Source organism: Pholis gunnellus (assembly GCF_910591455.1).
Source record: "Pholis gunnellus genome assembly, chromosome: 12".
Taxonomy (NCBI): domain Eukaryota; kingdom Metazoa; phylum Chordata; class Actinopteri; order Perciformes; family Pholidae; genus Pholis; species Pholis gunnellus.
Window position 1 is genome coordinate 238,398 of NC_136539.1, and position 20,998 is coordinate 259,395.

At 42.1% G+C, this 20,998-nt stretch overlaps 1 protein-coding gene across 1 annotated transcript in view; it reads right to left on the minus strand.

The window, feature by feature from the left end:
- Window positions 1–20,998, minus strand: part of tmprss3a (transmembrane serine protease 3a) — a gene marked incomplete at both ends in the record, with an annotated part of 40,705 nt that overhangs the window by 6,997 nt on the left and 12,710 nt on the right. Inside the window, 5 exons of the mRNA XM_079170207.1 lie at window positions 6,752–6,921; window positions 9,070–9,235; window positions 16,389–16,435; window positions 17,100–17,219; window positions 20,606–20,729. Coding sequence (XP_079026333.1) covers window positions 6,752–6,921; window positions 9,070–9,235; window positions 16,389–16,435; window positions 17,100–17,219; window positions 20,606–20,729 — 627 coding nt within the window. The remainder of the gene's footprint in view (window positions 1–6,751; window positions 6,922–9,069; window positions 9,236–16,388; window positions 16,436–17,099; window positions 17,220–20,605; window positions 20,730–20,998) is intronic.

Here is a 20,998-nt window from a genome sequence, read left to right on the forward strand (position 1 = left end):
TGTCCACACTACTCCGTTTCCATTTTAGACGTATATGTTTTGCTAAGTTTACACTGAGCGTCCACACTACGCCGGAGTTTTTGAGCACCTAAAACGGAGGAGTTTAAAAACTACAGGGTTACCTCTTCGTGTGGACGGTCATAAACGCATGAGTTTAGAAACGATGATGTAGACGCCCACGTTCACTACTTGATTGGTTCTTAGCAGTCACGACGTGTCCTTCCCTGATTCGTCACGCCCCTATCACGTGACCCTTTCCCGGAAGATCACAAACAACAACAGCATTGATTACCGATCGACTACCAGGTTAATATAACATGGACAAGTGATTACAGGTGTTGCTGACCTTGTTGTCTTTACTAGCAGCTGTTCAGTTAAAGTCTGCATTTCTGCGGAGGAAGCAGCTGTTAATGGAGCGATTAGTGAGCGGCGTGTCCAGCGTGACCTACGGAGCGGACGTCTGAAGACACGGTTAGCGGCTTTAAGGAGGACGGACACAAAACGGAGGACTTTCCTTTTCTTATTAATGTTTATTTTGTTCTGCACTACTATTGTGAAGTCCACACACAAATGTACAAAACATGAATTGCTCTCCAGTAGGACAGAGACTTCAGCCACCGGCAGAGCTACGAGTGAGAACAGAAACAATGAAACCGAGGAAACAAGTGAGACGTGTGTTGACCACATTTATGGATCATAATCTAGTAAACCTTTACGTGTAAGTGTTCATTTTAAAGTAAATTCTGAAAAATAAAACTTCTAAAACTTTACTGGAAATGTGTCTGTTTGAGTTTATAGAGGAAGATTTTAGAGGAAGATCTTAAGTCATTATTAAAGACTACTTTATTACTCTGTCGTATTTTTTTAACTAAGCAACCAATCTACTTTCTGTTTACATCGGCACCCGCGCATGCCCAGTGTACGTGAAGAGTCACGTGATATGGTGTGGACAGAGATCATTTCGAAAACGATGCTGAAACGTCATGTGGACGGAGATCTTTTTTGTTTGTTAAAACTCTGTTTTAAAACGAAAACATACTAGTGTGGATGTAGCCTCAGGGAGCCGCAACTGAGGGACTGAAGAGCCTCATGTGGCTCCGGAGCCGCGGGTTGCCGACCCCTGGACTAGATTATTGCAATTCCTTATTATCAGGCTGCTCTAATAAGCCTCTTAAATCTCTCCAGCTGATTCAAAATGCTGCAGCACATGTACTAACAAAAACTAAGAAAAGAGATCATATTACTCCTGTATCAGCTTCCCTGCATTGGCTCCCTCTACAATCCCAAATACAATTTAAAATCCTTCTCTTCGCGTACAAATGCCTAATTGGCCAGGCATCATCATATCATACAGAGTTTATAGTACAATATTATCCTACCAGAGAGCTGCACTCCCAAAATGCAGGGTTACTTGTGGTTCCTGGAGTCTCAAAAAGTAGGATGTGTTGGGACTTCACCTAGTGGCTGAAACAAAGGAAGAGGCCTACATGGCATTTCAAAAGCCTAAAGTGGTTTAACCCCCATCAGGCGTTAAAATCTCACCTATGTCTGAGATTTGGGTCAAACCAAACACTGTTACCTCATTGGATGAGGCCACAGAAAGTCCCTTTGACAAGGCCATGACGTCACCAAAGCTATATAAATCACTGCTCACCTTGACTCTGTGCAGTCCATGTGACTCAGGTTGCTGAAAGGAGGATATCAACTTTGCTTTTAAATAAATAACCTTGGTAACAGTCCTAACTTTGCTGGTTGAACAATAGACTGTTTTGGGATCTTGAAGGAGAAACCGGATAACTTGCCCCGTGCTCCACCACTTCAACCTGCAAAAGGAAGATTGTATAATAGATGTTTGTTGATTTATATTATTAGTTTTAATCAGTATTGTTAAGAAATAAACTTATATTTTAAGGAGCAGTTTCTGTGATTACTTTGTGCATTTGTATTGCGATAATAGCTGGATGTGATAGCCTGTGCTCGAATTCAAGCCTTCACTGTTCATTCTGAATGTGCAATAAATATTTTGACTATTGACATTGTGAGTGAATAATCATTTTGAGACTTTAATCCATTGTTTGGTTATTTCTCCCTGATCCCAGGGTGGTGCCCCGTTATTGTTAATATATGTTAATACATTATTGATATTAATAATTTTATGAATGTCAATACTTTAGTTTTCATACTTGCTGATAACCAAACACGCTCCTGCAAGATCCCAACAGATGGGAGCCAGAGCCTTCAGTTATCAAGCTCCTTTTTTTGTGGAACCAGCATCCAGTTTCCGTCCGGGGGCAGACACCCTCACCACATTTAAGAGTAGGCTTAAGACTTTCCTCTTTGACAATTCTTATAGTTAGTGCTGGCTCAGGTTTAGAGGGTTGGCTCAGGTTTATAGTTAGGGCTGGTTCAGGTTTATAGTTAGGGCTGGCTCAGGTTTATAGTAAGGGCTGGCTCAGGTTTATAGTTAGGGCTGAATCAGGTTTATAGTAGGGGCTGGCTCAGGTTTATAGTTAGGGCTGAATCAGGTTTATAGCTAGGGCTGGTTCAGGTTTATAGTTAGGGCTGGCTCAGGTTTATAGTTAGGGCTGGCTCAGGTTTATAGTTAGGGCTGGCTCAGGTTTATAGTTAGGGCTGGCTCAGGTTTATAGTAAGGGCTGGCTCAGGTTTATAGTTAGGTCTGAATCAGGTTTATAGCTAGGGCTGGTTCAGGTTTATAGTTAGGGCTGGCTCAGGTTTATAGTTAGGGCTGGCTCAGGTTTATAGTTAGGGCTGGCTCAGGTTTATAGTTAGGGCTAGCTCAGGTTTATAGTTAGGGCTGAATCAGGTTTATAGCTAGGGCTGGTTCAGGTTTATAGTTAGGGCTGGCTCAGATTTGCCTTGGACCAGCCCCTAGATAAGCGGCCTAGACTGCCGGGAGACTTCCTAGGATACACTGAGCTCCTCTCTCTTCTTCTCTCTCTCCTTCTGTATGAATTCATGTCCCATTAATGCACATTACTAACTTTGATTCTACCCCGGAGTCTTAATGCTTTCTCGCCTCACAGGTTTCCGTGGATCGTGGCCCTAATGACACCCACTGCTACTGTCATTATTAATATTAGTCACATTTCTATCACTATCACAGCTTTTATCCTTTTTGTCATATTAACTGCTGCTGTTATTATTAGGGCCCGAGCACCGACGTAGTCGGAGCGGAGGACCTATTGTTATTCTTATATTTATTATTAGGCAGTCATGGTGAAAATTGCAGTCTGATTGGGGTGTCCAGCTGCGGGATGAAAAATAGTAGCCCCAACATTGGGTTTCACCTAGCTGTATGAAATGTTGTAGGTTTGTGTAACTTGATGGGACGTACAAAAATCCTCTTGAAAGTATGCCCTAAACCAAACAGGAAGTCGGCCATTTTGAATTGTATGACGTTTTTGGACCATTTCAAAGCGCTGTACTTTAACGAACTCCTCCTAGAGATTTGACCCGATTGACTTCAGATTCGGTCAGTATGCTCTTGAGACCTTGGCAGTGAAAAGTTACTCAAAGATCAAAAAGTTACTGAACTATGTATCCGTGGCGTGGCGGCAAATAAACAGCATTCGCCATGAAACAGGAAGTTGTTGTAACTCGGCCATACATTGTCTAATCTGCTCCACATCTCTCAAATGTCATAAAATCCTGACACTGAAGACATCTATATGACAATTTAGAATCATAGTATTAGCACCACCTAGTGGCTACAGGAAGTTATAGGTTGTGTACTTTGACATCCTGCTCCTAACAGATTAATCAAATCCCACTAAAATGTTGTCAGAAAAGCCTTAAGAACTTGATAATGCTTCAGTGTAAAGATTGTAAGAAGTTGTCGAAAGGCGGCGACGTGGCGGCTCAGTGAATTTCGATCCTTCGCCATGAACGAATAAACTGAAGTAACTCGACTCCACATCATCAGATCTTTACCAGATTTCACATGTTTGATTAGACTCCAGGCCTGAAGACATCTGCAGGCCAATTTTTAATCATAGTCATAGCGCCGCCTACTGGTAACAGTAAGTTAAAGTCTTTATACTTTGCCTTGTTTCTCTTACTAGGTAAACCAAATCAACATCAAACTACTTCCACACAAATGTAAGAAGTTCATAATGCCAGTTCATGAAGCTTTTGATGTTTCGTCAAACGCCGTTGCGACGCAGTCTTCGCCGTGAAAAACGAAGGTCATTTTGAGAGGCTAAAAAAGCTCGAAACATAAGCAAACTCTGCACGCAGATTACAAGCCCAAAATGTAGTTATATAATTTGATTTTATTGCTTCAGAGGGGTGAATCGGCTCAATAGCGCCCCCTACAACATTTCGACGAAGCAGCCCTTGCAGTACGTTTCACATAAACTTACACAATTTGGTGGGCACATGTATCACATGTGGACTTAAAAGAAAGTCTCTTGGGATCATGCTCTAAACCCAACCGGAAGTCAGACATTTTGAATTTTTTAGGAATTTCTAGTGTCGTTTTTGTCATTTCCAGGCACTGCACTGTAACAAACTCCTCCTAGGGAACTAATTGAATCAACTTCAAAATTGGTCAGTACAATCTAAAGACCTTTGTGATGAAAAGTTACTCAAAGCTTGTTGTTTCGTGAAAAGCTGTTGCCGTGGCGACGCATTCTTCGCCATGAAAAATGAAGGTGTTTTTGAGGGGCTAAAAACATAACAAAACTTGTCAAACACATTTACAATCCTGAATGTAGTTATCTGATGTGACTTTAATGTTTCAGAGTGGCAAGTCGCTGCTGGTCGACGCAGGAAATATCATCTAACTCGTGCACGCAGTGTTTGATGGTCACGGAAATGCATGGCCGCGTCAACCAGAGTCCTGCCGGTACCCTCGACGTGCGTGAACGTGCGAGGGCCCGACCAATGCTGCTCGCAGCTTTAATTATTCCATTGAAATTATTCAAATAGCAGCCCTCGCAGTACATTTCACATAGATTTACAAAATTTGGTAGGCAGATGTATCACATGTGGACTTAAATAAAAGTGTCTTGGGGCGATGCTCGAAACCCAACCAGAAGTCAGCCATTTTGAATTTAGTATGAATTTCTAGTGTCGTTTTTGCCATTTCCAAGCGCTGTACCTTAACAAACTCCTCCTAGGGAATTAATCAAATCAACTTCAAATTTGGTTAGTACAGTCTAAAGACCTTATTGATTAAAAGTTACTTACAGCTTGATGTTTCAGAACGACATGTATGTGTTGTAGCGCCCATTTTAAATGGTTCGCCATCATCCATCAAGCTGTTGTAATTCGACTGTACTTTGTCAAAACCGTCCCAAACTTGACATGCTTGATGACTGTCATGACTTTAGGACTTCTGCATGCCAATATTAACTCATAGTCATAGCGCCACCTACTGATAACTAATCAATGCTGCTTGCAGCTTTAATTAGTTATATTTTTTCTTTTATTATTCTACTATTCTTAGTGCTACTACTGCTATTACTACTCATTATATGTATAATTTATATCATATGGATTGAATGATGTTGTAATTTAGTTATGTTGTTCGATTTCTGTCCTCATAACATCTATCGCACTTCTGGCGATCCTGCGGGAGGGATCGCAGGATCCTGCTCTCTCTGAGGTTTCTTCCTTTTTTTCCCCCCGAGTGTTTTTTTTTAGGGTAATTTTTCCTTTTCCGATGTGAGAGTCCAAGCAAAAAGGATGTTGTATACTGTACAGATTGTAAAGCTCTCTGAGGCAAATTTGCGATTTGCGACATTGGGCTATACAAATCAAATGTAATGTAATTGAACCATACTTTGAGCAGAGCTGTTTCACTGGAAAAGGGTGAACTGGTAATGGTAAATGGACTGTACTTGTATAGCGCTTTTCTAGTCTTTTCGACCACTCGAAGTGCTTTCACACTACTTGTCATCATTCACCCATTCACACACTGATGGCAGGGGCTAGGTGCCCTCTACCTATCAGACTAACTACCTGACAGTCAAATCTGATTGGTCAAGTCCTTACATCTTGTTCTACTATTCTGGGTCACCCTCTACAGCGCAGCAGATTACATTATGCTGTGTGTGTGTGTGTGTGTGTGTTTTGTAGGTGGCACGGTGTACCAGCCTGTTACAGTCGTCACTCCTCAGGGCCAAGTGGTAACACAGGCTCTATCTCCTGGGACAATACGCGTCCAAAACAATCAGGTTGTTCATCTTTCTTTGTTACTGTGATTCTGGTGTATATTCTAGATCCTAAAATGGCAAATTGTTGGCAATTAGTTCAAAGTTTATTATTGAAATCCAAGTTCACATTGTGTGTAATTTGAGCAGAACCATGGTAATGGTAAATGCAGTCTACTACCGTATAGCGCTTTTCTAGTCTTTCCGACCACTACTGTCAGCTGCCTATCAGATTCTATCACATTCATACACCGTAGGCACAGCTATGGGAGCAATTTTGGGGTTAAGTGTCTTGCTCAAGGACATATCGACATGCGACTAGCGGAGCCGGGGATCGAACCACCAATCCTCTGATCGAAGGACTGAATCCTCCTGCTCTCCACTTAGCCACAGTCACCCACTTTAGGCTAAAGGGCACCTCAGATCCTTTCAGTCTTGGGACTAAACTGAATCTTTTGGTCTCTTCTGAGTGTGGTGAAATTGCTGAGATGCATTTTAGTGTATGGACAAAGAGCAGGATGTTATTGAGAAAGAGGGTGAGTATTCAGCAAGGTCTTGAAAGAGAACACCAATACCGTTGAAAGCCAGTGACATGGCCAGTTTCATCAGTGCAATGTCGTAGTCCAGTCCTTTGGGCCTGTAGCGAGTGTGGTATATAATCTGCTCCACAGCCAGAGACTGAGCCCCGTGGACCGGTTGCTCCGTCAGCCCCACGTGGACCACCCACATAGAGGGGTCTGCAAACCTGATGACAGACAGTGGAAGATACGGGGAAACACAATACTCATAGCAGTATATGAGAGAAACAGAGTTAAATAAAATATGGTTTTCATTCATGGCTCTTCTCCTAAATACCAGCCAATCCCAACTTTAAACACAAGTCACATGTTCAGTAAACAATTAGCTTGTTTATTGGACAGAGTCAGAGGGTAAGGAGCTCGGACATCAGGAGGGAACTTGGAGTTGAGCCACTACTCCTTCGTGTCGAAAGGAGTCAGCTGAGGTGGTTCGGGCATCTAATTAGGATGCCTCCTGGACGCCTCCCATTGGAGGTTTTCCGGGCACGTTCAACTGGGAGGAGACCCCGGGGAAGACCCAGAATACGCTGGAGGGATTATATCTCCCAGCTGGCCTGGGAACGCCTCGGGATCCCCCAGTATGAGCTGGAAAATGTTGCGGGCGAGAGGGAAGTCTGTGTCAACCTGCTTGGCCTGCTGGCTCCGCGACCCGACCCCGGATAAGCGGAGGAAAATGGATGGATGGATGGACATTGCTATTATTATTCGGATAGCATTACTGCTTTTATCATTAAGGTCATATTTCCCTGTTTTTTGAGAATTGTTAAAGCTTAGATATTTAATCTTCAATGTTTGCGGTCAAAGCAAAATATAAGAAGAAGAAGAGAAGTGTAGAAGAAGAGTAACGGAACTACAAGTATGAACCCGACCCGTGGGCTCTCGCAGTGAGGCAGAGGTACTGTTTGCCTCCCCTCTGTGCTTCTTCACTGCGGTTTCTGTCAGATCAGCAAGACTACATATGTTCTACACAGACGTAAAATACATGACCTATTCTATGGAAAGAAATGACTTATAATACAACTGTCTACAAATATTACAGTGGTAACAAACAATGAGAAAGCAAAAGGCACGCGCTCAACCTAGTTTGTTAGGGATTACGCAATCTGAGGTGAGGCACAGCTCGTCACTGCCTCACCTCGCGTGTCTCCTCTCTGTTTGAACAGGACATGCGCAAATTAGGCAACTTTGACTGCAAATATATGCTTAAAATGCTTGAAATCATACAGAAATTACATTTATAGCACAGCTCAGTAGAGAAATATTATTTATTTTATTTTATCATTGTTTGTTTTTTACTTTTCATGATGGCAGGGGAGCCCCTGCCTCCCCTGACCGCACGTCTCTGATGTAATGTAATGTAATTGACTTTTAAAGTTTTTGGACCCTCATCTTGGTGTGAGATACAGATATTTTTATAACTAAGATTTTTATTTTATCAGCATGAATATTTTAAAAACAGGATCATTTGAGCACTGACAATTAGTACTTGTTCTGACTCTGAATAATAAAAACAGTGGCAGGGCAGGTGGCACCTTGCATGGTAGCCCTGTCATCAGTGTATGAATGGGTGTGAATGATGACATGTAGTGTTAAAGAGCTTTGAGTGGTCAGAAGACTAGAGGGATCCAAAATAAATCAGCCACTATCAAAATATTCTTTTAAAGATTCATGATTGTTATATGTTTCCAAAACGCTGTAGCGACAAGGCTCTATACCTAAGAAGTTCTTAGGAGTTACCTTTGATTGAACTGCAGGATCTTGTTTTAGGGGAGGATTAACTGTAATCTTTGTTAGCCGAAAAACAAAGGAGGCGAAAGTAACCCTTTCAATCCCAAGTAGTGTCTGTAGTTTTCTTCTCAGGCTGCATAAAATCCAAACAACCCCCACCAATGCTCCTAATAAAGCTTAATTCCTTTGAGTGCACAATAGTGAGGGAAGATGACTCAGATGAGCACATCAACACATCACATTATCAGTTCATCTCATCTAAAGTCCGACAGCTGCACAGTCAGAAGACACTGTTTAGAGAGATTTTAGGAGGAATATCAAATTGAAAATGCAAAAGTGGGAAAATTGATTTGGAAAAATGCGGTGCCCAGACATAAATCCCTTTTTACTTAAATGTCGTTTTCAGATTTATTAATTTTGACAGAGAAGACAGCCATACTTTTCTCTGTTAATCGTATTGGAACTTTACCAATTAGTTTGTGAATAGTAGCTAATTAATTTGCCTTATTACACACCTCTTCTTCTCTTCTGGATGCTTGCACAGTATACCATTTCATGTGTAGATTGATTGAGTTTGTGCGACTCACCCATACACACAGTGTGCTGCAGTGAGGACCCAGCGTGATGTTATGATAGAGCCTCCGCACAGGTGTTCACTGCTGAAGTGGAGGCTGACCTGCCAGGGGAACTGACCCGGCTTGGAGATGTTACCTCCAACGATGCGAGTGTTGTACTGGGGTCTGGAACCGCACTCTGAGGACAGATGCATGGGGGGTGATAGGTAAGCTTGTGCACCTCTAAAGCATGGATGCAAACACAGTGCTCATTCACATGCACTGACTTAATACCATGTGCTGGAGGGCTCAGACTTGCCTTTATTAAATATCAGTCAGTAACTGTCATGGGTTCCTAGGTTTCTCCTATCACTGAATAGTTGCTGTGGGTCACTTGCCTTAGTACTACAGTGGTAGCACTCAGAGCCGAAAGAGAGGGTAATATTCAAAGGGAAGCTCAGAATTTCCGAGATTAAAGTCTTAAATCTACAAGATTTTTTAAAATATTCTCTGAGTTTAGAGCGGTAAATTTAAAGGAAAAAAACTCAAATTTACGAGACAAAAACTCATATCAGTATGTTGTTTTCCTCTGAATAGGCCCACTTCCTGACAATGTCTCTTTAAAGTCCATATGCTTCCGTTAATATGGTGATTGTGGGTATTTCCTTATTTCTAAATCTGATTGCAAAGTATATTTTGATTAGGTCATACACGGCAGGTGTCTGTGGTGTGATGCGGTTGATCCAACATTGTGAAGTGAAGCAATATTTGTAGCTATAAATACGCTGTCATATATTAAAGAGCTGCTAACAAGATGTTTTACTGTCTGATATGACATGATGTATGATATGATATGCTAGGATGTATGATATATGGTGTATGGTATAATGTATATGATATGATATGATATGGTATGATGTATATGATATGATGTATGATATGGTATGATGTATGATATGATGTATGGTATAATATGGTATGATATGATGTATGATATGATGTATATGATGTATGATATATGATGTATGATATGATAGGATGTATGATGCATAATGTATAATATATGATATGATATAGAATATATGATATGATATAGAATATATGATATGATGTATATGATATGATATATGATATATGATATATGATGTATGATATGTTAAGATAGTTAAGATAGACTTTATTGTCCCGAAGGAAATTTGTCTTGGAAACATACATACAGTGTCTGCTGTTAAAACAATACAAGTAACATATTGCATACATACATTACATACACAGACTGTCGGCAGTCCACATACCCACACACACAGTACCTACTGTACATGCAAAAGACTCACACCTGTACAACACACCTGTAGTGTATAGTTAAGATAATAAAAAAATGAATACAAAAATCGGTGTTACAGGGGTTAAGCTCTGGCTAGCTTGCCATTTAGGGCTTTGATGGACAAGGGGACAAAAGAGTTCTTAAAGCGGTTGAGCTGCACTGGGGGAAGAAGCTGATATTCAGAGTGGAGGACATGGTGGGGTCTGAAATAATCTGCTGGGCCTGTCTGATGATAGTTTCATCAAAGACGGCCTGGAGTGTGGGATGCTGTCTGACTCCCATCATTTTCATGGCTCTTTGTGTTAGCCGGGTGATCTGGGCTTTCAGTTGTACACTGAGGTTGCCAAACCAGGCTGAGAGGCCAAACCGCAGGACGCTCTCAACTATGGCATGGTAGAAGAGGAGCAAGACTTTTTGGTTGACACCAAAGACCCTCAGCCTACGAAGGAAGTGTAGCCGCTGTTGGACCCTAGTGCAGACATTTACTACCTGAACATCAGTTTATTGTCAATGTGTATGCCCAGGTAACTGTAGGAGTCAACCTGTGTAATCTTCTGGTCATGGATAACCACTGGTGAGTGGTCTCCAATGTATTTGGAGTCGAATCTCCTCTGTTTTCCTGACATTGAGGATGAGGAAGTGTTTGTCGCACCACTGAACAAAGTTCTGAATCTCATGTTTGTATACAGCCGCATCCAACGTGTCAGACATGAGACCCGGGATGGCTGTATCATCAGAAAACTTTATCATGATGATGTATATGATATGATATATGATGTATATGATATAAGCTAGGATGTATATGATATGGTATGATATGATGTATATGATGTATGATACAGTATATGATGTATGATATGATGTATGTTATGATATGATGTATGGTATATGATATTATGTATATGATATTTATGAATGATATAATATGATATGATGTATGATATAAAGAATGATATGATGTATATGATATGATGTAGGATATATGATATGAAGTATGATATGATGCATGATATAATATGATATATAATGAATATTCTCTGAGTTTAAAGCGGTAAATTTAGAGAAAAAACCCTCAAATTTACGAGACAAAAACTCAAATCAGTATATTTGTATGATATGATGTATATGATATCATATATGATGTGATGTATGATGTATGATATGAAGTATAATATGATATATATATATGATATTATATGGTGTATGATATAATATGATATGATGTATGATATATGATGTATGATGTATGATTTATGACATATGATATATGATATAATGTATGATATATGATGTATGATGTATGATACAATATCCATCTGATTCCTGCATACAGGCAGAAACTCAAGCTCTGTAAACCTGTGGTGAGGAAATTCAAGAAATGGACCAGTGAAGCTCTGGAGGATCTTCGGGCGTGCTTGGACCGTACAGACTGGGATGTGTTCAGGACTGCTACCAACAGTCTGGATGACTACACAGAGGCTGTGACTTCATACATCAGCTTCTGTGAGGACAGCTGTGTTCTATCAAGCACCAGGGTGAGTTATAACAACGACAAACCCTGGTTCACAGCGGAACTCAGACAGCTAAGGCTGCACAAGGATCAGGCATTTAAGAGTGGGGACAAGGACTTGTATAAAGAGTCAAAGTACAGGTTTAGCAAGGCGGTGAGAGATGCTAAACGACTGTACTCTGAGAAACTTCAACACCAGCTCTCAGCAAACGACTCTGCTTCTGTCTGGAGCCTCTGGAGGCCTCAGACAGATCACCAATTACAAGCCAAAGGCCTCACACTCCATGAATGACCTCCGCCTGGCAGACGAGTTGAACGAGTTCTACTGTCGCTTTGATGGACAATGGGGCAACCCTGACTCCATCCCCCACAGCCCCGTCAACCAGCCCCAGACCACCAGGTCCCCCTCCCCCAGCCCGTCAGGGGCCCATGCCTCTGTATCACCCATCCAAGTGTCCCCCCAACCCCCAGTGACGACTCTCTCTATTCTGGAGAGGGACGTCAATAGGCTTTTTAAAAAACAGAACCCCCGCAAAGCAGCCGGCCCGGACTCTGTCTCACCCTCCACCCTGAAGCATTGTGCTGATCAGCTGTCTCCGGTGTTTACAGACATCTTCAACGCCTCCCTGGAGACATGCCACGTCCTGCTTCAAGGCCTCCACCATCATCCCCGTCCCCAAAAAACCAAGGACCACAGGACCTAATGACTACAGGCCCGTCGCCCTGACCTCTGTGGTCATGAAGTCCTTTGAGCGCCTTGTCCTGTCCCACCTAAAAACCCTCACCGACCCACTCCTGGACCCCCTGCAGTTCGCCTACAGAGCCAACAGGTCTGTAGACGACGCAGTCAACTTGGCCCTTCATTTCATCCTCCAGCATCTGGACTCCCCAGGAACCTACGCCAGGATCCTGTTTGTGGACTTCAGCTCTGCCTTCAATACCATCATTTGCTGCATGACAAGCTCTCCCAGCTGCACGTGCCCGACTCCACCTGCAAGTGGATCACAGACTTCCTGTCTGACAGGAAGCAGCACGTCAAGCTGGGAAAACACGTCTCAGCCTCCCGGACCATCAGCACTGGTTCCCCCCAAGGCTGCGTTCTTTCCCCTCTGCTCTTCTCCCTGTACACCAACAGCTGCACCTCCAGTCACCAGTCCGTCAAGCTCCTTAAGTTCGCGGATGACACCACCCTCATTGGACTCATCTCTGGTGGGGATGAGTCCGCCTACAGGTGGGAGACTGATCATCTGGTGACCTGGTGCGGTCTGAATAACTTGGAGCTCAACGCTGTAAAGACAGTGGAGATGGTTGTGGATTTCCGGAAGAACGCAGCCCCACCAGCCCCTATCACCCTGTGTGACTCCCCCGTCGACGCGGTGGAGTCCTTCCGCTTCCTGGGCTCCATCATATCCCAGGACCTCAAGTGGGAGCTGAACATCAGCTCCATCACCAAGAGGGCTCAGCAGAGGATGTACTTCCTGAGGCAGGTGAAGAAATTCAACCTGCCAAAAACAATGATGGTGCACTTCTACACAGCCATCATTGAGTCCATCCTCTGGTCCTCCATCACGGTCTGGTACGCTGCAGCCACAGCCAAGGACAAGGGCAGGCTGCAGCGCATCATCCACTCTGCTGAGAAGGTGATTGGCTGCAATCTGTCGTCCCTCCAGGACTTGTTCGCTTCAAGGACCCTGAAGCGAGCAAGAAAGATTGTAGCCGACCCCTCTCACCCTGGACAAAAACTGTTTGTGCCCCTCCCATCTGGCAGGAGGCTGAGGTCCATCAGGACCAAGACCTCCCGACACATGAACAGCTTCTTCCCTTCCGCAGTCGGGCTCATTAACAGAGCCCGGGACCCCCACTGACTGTCATCCCCAGGAAAAATTCCTACCGGTCACTCCCCTGCAGCCCTTCGATCCGTATTTTACTCGACACTTTTACACTACACATCTTACTTGTTTATAGTCCTGTTATCTGTTTGTTGTTTATAGTCCTGTTATCGGTTCATTTGTGCAATTTATTTTATATTTCACTTTATTTTATATTTCATCCTTATTCTATGTTTCACTTTATTTTATATCTTACTTTATTTTATATCCCAATATTAATATTATTTTGTTTCTACTTGCACTGATTGTTGTTGTTGTTGTTGATTGTTAAATGTTAAGCACCTTCCCGTCATGTCAAATTCCTTGTATGTTCAACATACCATGGCAATTAACGGTTCTGATTCTGATTCTGATTCTGATATAATATGATTTATGATATATGATATGATGTATATGATATTATATATGATGTGATGTATGATGTATGATATATGATATGAAGTATAATATGATGTATTTGATATTATATGATGTATGATATAATATGAAATGATGTATGATATGATATCTTCTATGATCAAGCACCAGGGTGAGTTATAGGCATTTAGGAGTGGGGACAAGGACTTCTATAAAGAGGCAAAATACAGGTTTAGTAAGGCGGTGAGAGATGCTAAACGACTGTACTCTGAGAAACTGTAACACCAGCTCTCAGCAAGTTACTCTGCTTCTGTCTGGAGAGGCCTCAGACAGATCACCAACTACAAGCCAAAAGCCTCACACTCCATAAATGACCTCCGCCTGGCAGACAAGCTGAACGAGTTCTACTGTCACTTTGATGGACAATGGGACAGCCCTGACTCCATCCCCCACAGCTCCATCAACTGTCTGAACAACTTGGAGCTCAACGCTCTAAAGAAAGTGGAGATGGTTGTGGATTTCCGGAAGAATGCAGCCCCACCTGCCCCCTATCACCCTGTGTGACTCCCCCGTCGACGCTGTTGAGTCCTTCTGCTTCCTGGGCTCCATCATAACCCAGGACCAGTGGGAGCTGAACATCAGCTCCATCACTAAGAAGGCTCAGCAGAGGATGTACTTCCTGAGGCAATTCAACCTGCCAAAGACAATGATGGTGCACTTCTACACAGCCATCATCGAGTCCATCCTCTGCTCCTCCATCACAGTCTGGTACGCTGCAGCCACAGCCAAGGACAAGGGCAGGCTGCAGCGCATCATTCGCTCTGCTGAGAGGGTGATTGGCTGCAATCTGCCGTCCCTCCAAGACTTGTTCGCTTCAAGGACCCTGAAGCGAACAAGAAAGACTGTAGCCGACACCTCTCACCCTGGACATAAACTGTTCGTGCCCCTTCCATTTGGCAGGAGGCTGAGGTCCATCAGGACCAAGACCTCACGCCACACGAACAGTTTCTTCCCATCCGCAGTCGGGCTCATTAACAGAGCCTGGGTCACCCACTGACTGTCATCCCCAGGATAATTTCCTACCGGTCACTCCCCTGCACATCCCTTCTAGGTTCTTATTTAATTACACTCGAAACCTTTACATTACACTTACATCTCACTTGTTTAGAGTCCTGTTATCTGTTCGTGTGTGCACTTTATTTTATATTTCACTTTATTTTATATCTTTCTGTACATTTTAATATGTTTCTACTTTGCACTGTGTTGATGTTGATTGTTAAATGTTATGCACCTCCTGTCATGTCAAATTCCTGTTCAATGTTCAACATACTATGACAATAAACAGTTCTGATTCTGATGATGTATGGTATGATATGATGTGATGTATGATATGATGTATGATATGATGTATGATATGATATGATATGATTTCTGATATGATATATATTTTATATTTTATATGACTTATATGATATGATATGATTTCTGATACGGTATTATCAGAGGCTTGTATCACCCTGACTGGGGGAAAGTCTGAAGGAAAACATTTAAAATGTAACATTGTTTCCAGGAAAAGGGTTAATCTATCAGGATACGGCGGTGATTTAATATTGCATTTCCATTAACAAGAGATATTCTAAAAAATAATGAAAAAAATGCAGTGCTGATAACATCATCAGGGTTATTTGCTCATATTTGAAGAAGCTCCTTCAGAACCACAGCGGAAATGATACAGCTGTTTTCACAGGCTAGTGCTCCTCATGACATGTCATCTGATATTTATGTGTGAAATTGGTGTGGTGCCCTTTTAAAGCATATAAATATTGATAGAAAGTATTGAATATGAGAAGTTCTGACCCCGATTAAACTTTACAAATCCCTGATTTGTTGAACCCTGGTACATGCAAAAATACATGCATAAATACTTGCAAGCCACATAAACACATTCTTCACACACTCTTATAACACTACATTAAACTTTAAAAAAAAAATGTGCTGTTTGCTTCTCAGTTAACAAAGTGTTAACAAAGTGATATGAACATCATGAAACATTTTTAAATACAGACTATGTCTTAGCGGGCAAAAGTAACAACACACAAACCTACATACACTCCAACAAAGACACAATAGAAGAGACACACATTTGTATGCCATACAGCACAAGAATGTACACACATGCAAACCATGCGCCTCTTGACGCCATCTTAGATCCTCAGAGAAAATAAAAGTCATGACTAAAACAAGGTTCATTCAGTCTTCAGTATTTTCTCACCCAGACATTTCACAGTGGTCACCTTCCCAGAGCTGCATTGAGTCTTACTGTGGAGGTCAAATCACAGTAAAAAAAGAATGTCAACTTTATTTCCACCATCATATGCATACATGCTATTTGATCTCTGCCAAACCAAGTCGTCATTCCTGAATTATTGTCTCTTGTAAACAGAAAAAAATGCTGTTTGAAAACACTTAAATGGTGTATTCATTATTTATTTATTTTAGGTTTTTACAACATTCTGTAGCTTCCCAGTAGTGTTCCATATAATAGTTGTAATAAGACAAGAAGAAATCATCTTCATCATACCGAGACCAATCAGAACAAAATGCCTTCAGATACCGCTGGCAGGTGTGGAAACTATAACGAGGTTAAACAATGTACACCTTTGGTCTTTGTAAAAGTAGGGTCCTCTTGGTGATCATAATTATTTATCAAATTTGAAATACACATTTACGTTAAATATTTGGAAATTTCTATTACCAATAAATAAGCTGCACAGACTTTCCAACCAAATTTTTTGACCAAAATAAATAAAAGCTGTTATTTGCAGATTGAGCTAGAGAAGGCTTCATTCCAGCCCTTGAATTCAAAGTAAATGAGGAGCATCAACACAAACGTCCAGCTTGAAATAATTTGTATGATGCCAATTGTCACTGACCATTAGCACTGTTAGTTTTCCATTCTTTCAAATGGGGATGTGCTTTCTACCTGAAGGTTGTGGCATTCTGGAGCTTAATGATCTGTGACTGGCTCAGGTTGATGGACACCAGGTTGTATTGAAGGTCCTGTTCAATGGAGGTCAGAGAGATGAAGAATGACTCCACATACCTGATGGACACATAGCAACACAGACAGAATGTACAGTTGATGATGACATTATAACCTGGTAACAATGTTCTTAAATGTTCAGATTGGACTGATAAACATTACTGAAACTCCTAAAGATTTTCTACTTATGCACTGTGATTTTTATATGACATGAACTCAAAATCTATTGCTAAAGCGTATGCCAGTGCAAAGGAGGTCGCTTAGGTCGCTTACTTCACCAGACGACATGCCCCATGAGATAACGTCTAAACCTAACCAAATACTTTTGGTGCCTAAACCTAAACAAATACTTATATAGTCAGCTATATGCATTACCTTCTTTTCCCATCATATTGCATTACAGTCATTTAGCTGACGCTTTTATCCAAAGCAACTTACAATTCAGACGCTATCATACCGTAGGCACAGCTACGGGAGAAATTTTGGGGTTAAGTGTCTTGCTCAAGGACACATCGACATGCAACCAGTGGCCCCGGAGACATGGTTTGAACCTATCTGATTGAAAGACGGCCCTGCTCTCCACTCAGCCACAGTCGCCCATGTTGCAGCATGTGCTGGACAGTGTGAGGGAGGAAAGGGCACAGGTAATCCTGTTGGCCCCGAATTGGCCAACACAAACATGGTTTGCGGACCTGAAGTCCCTTTGGCAGGGACATCATGGCCCCTGCCATTGCACCCCGACCCCAGGTGAGGGGAGAAATCTTCCATCCAGCTCCTTAAAAATGGAAGTTAGTTGCTTGGCCCTTGAGCAGAAGCATTAGTAGGCCGGGGTTTACCTCAAGAGGCAGTAGAGGCAATCTAAAATGCCAGAGCCCCCTTTACCAGGACTCTTTACCCATACAAGTGAAAAGTATTTGAGCGCTGCTGTGCTAAACAGAGTAATAAACCATTTCACTGCAATATCAGTGTTATTCTGTGCTTCCTGCACAGCCTACGGCAGAAGAGTCTATCGTCTTGGGTTACTTCATCACAGGACAGGTACCCCCAGAGGGCCTGAGAGATCACACCACTAGGGGTGTGGCCACTTCCTGGGCACTGTTACAAGATGTCACAGCGGAGAATGTATGTGTTGCTGCCTCTTGGGCTACCCCACATACATTTGTGAGGTATTATAACCTTGAAATGGAGGCGACTGTGACTCAGTGGAAGAGCAGGTTTGTCCTTTAACAGAGGATCGGCAGTTCGATCCCCGGTAGTCCATGTCGATGTGTCCTTGGGCAAGACACTTAACCCCAAATTGCTCCCGCAGGCTGTTCCTGTGGTGTATGAATGATTAGATAGTCCTGATGGGCAGGTGGCACATTGCATGGTAGCCGTGTCATCAGTGTATGAATGGGTGTGAATGGGTGAATGATGACGTAGTGTTAAAGAGCTTTGAGTGGTCAGAAGACTAGAAAATAACTATACAAGTACAGTACATTTACCATTTGAAATGACAGAGTCTTCAGAAGCTCATTTAGTTTTGAATACTGCCAGACGTTGGTTGCTATGTTTGACCATACTGTGTTAGTAACATAATATTGAGTGATCTGTCTGGATACTTTTCATTATATACGGAGGTCTGGCCATACTTTCGGGCCTGCAGATATCTCCAATGGTTCTGACCGTGGTGTCAGCAAGGGTCGGGAGTATATGGTAAAGAACGAACTTGAGTTTGAAGTATAGTAAAACACTTGGATTGTGCTACAACCATGGTTTTACAAATTAGAATGAGAGCTAGTACAATCAGGCCTCACACCCATTAAGGACCTGAATTCTGGGTAGTAGAGTCTGTGATAGTATTTGTACTGCTGAGCAGACTCATTGATGAAGGTCTGAGGGGCATTAGTAAAAACTCTGTTATGCTCATCTGACAAAGATCATAAAATGCAGCGCTATAACAAAATGGATGCTGATTCAGCTGTGACATGTCATATTTAGACGTTGCTTTAAATGACGGTTCCCAGGCATCGGTGTCATTTGTTAAAAGCCTGTCGCCTCGACTCCTCTCCCCTCACTTCTCTCTCCTCCCTTCTCTTCCTTGCCTCTTCAGCTCACTTCTCTCGAGGGCAGGACTAAGACGAGAGTAGAGGAGGTGAGGACAGGAATCAAGGAGCACACCTGGTGTTTTCTGTGCTGCCTACAAATTCCTGTGAACAGCCATTAAACTGAACTATGCTTACTGATGACAATCCCACTGTTATAACTTTCCACAGTTGTGAAATCCTATCTTAAGATCAAATCTAACGGAACGAGTATTACCTGGGGACCTCTAGTAATTTGTAATAATTGTGGAGGCTGTCTGTGACCTTAATCCTGCTCATATCTGCCATGTCCATTTGTCAAGAAAAAACTGCATCGCAAATGATATTTCACCAAACACGGGGTTCATGTGATAAATGCCAGCCCAGTCTCATGGCAGTGCGTGAAATAGTCACAAAGGTGCTCAGTACAAAACCAAGGCCAATGCAAAGTCCATTAGTCAAGTCAAACAAACACAGGACTTTCAATCACGAGGTGTTTAATGCTGCATGTCCCAAAGAGTTGTTTTGAGGTGATGAAGGTCATGAAGGTTTTCCTAAAACTAGCTATTGGGTTTTGTTTGCCAAACCTAATGTTCAAATTGTAGCGCAATGTCGTCCCAACTTGATCATTTCATGAACAGCTGGGAGACTGTTGTAATATTTCTGCAAATTGGCATTTTAATGATGTGGGGTTATATTATTATTATTACATTTGTTTTGCATGTTTTTTGGTCTTTGTCTCTCTGCATGTTTTTTCTTCCTCTTCGCTGGTCAAGAATTATGGAGGCTACATTTGCAAATATAAATGAAAGTTTTGACAGCATTTCTGGGTGAAAATTCATCAGGCTCATCAACAAACAACATAAAGACACATTTGCACCTGAGCAAAAGGTCTTTGTGAGTATTATATGAACAAAATATATAAATATCAATATATATATAAACATATTTATATATTTACATTAATATAGCGCTTTTTTAGTCTTCTGACAACTCAAAGCGCTGTACACATGTCATCATTCACCCGTTCACACATTCATTCACTGATGACAGGGGCCGCCATGCAAGGGGCCACCTGCTCAACAAGATCTGATCTAAGGCACAGCCTTAGGGAGCAATTTGGGGTTCAGTATCTTGCCCAAAGACACTTTGACATTATACACACTATACAATTGTTGAGATATGTCGCCGTGGACAGATGTGTTGGACCATCATATGGCCATCTGAACAGTGCAGGACAATCCAAATCAAGACAACAAGCTAAACAAAAAGGGGGTTAGGTGCACATGAATTTTAAATGACACCATAACATGCATATGGAGCTGAGAAAGTGCGAAGACAAGAGGGGAAAAGAATACAAGGGATTTGAGCCACAGTCAAAACCTGGAGTATCCCAGCTGCTTGCAAGCAGAGATCCCCAGCCAGTTGTTCCAGCCTTCTGAACACACTGTCCTCCATGCTCCCCCTCTCTGGACCTGCAGGACCGAGCTCCTCCCACTTAGACGCACTGACACACAGACAGAGAGACAGAGGGATATATTGATAGAGTTGGGCAAAAGTCAATAATCAATAATGATCAGGTCCACTCACTAGATTTCCTGGAATGTGAGATGCTTTTAACTGCATCTCACAGTAAGTAAGTAAAATGTATTTATAAAGTGCTTTTTACAGATATAAGTCACAAAGTGCTTAACAGGGCAGAATTACAAACATAAAAAACACAATGTGACCATAGGACCAATCATTTAAACACAGTCTTCTTTAACAAGTGTTTGC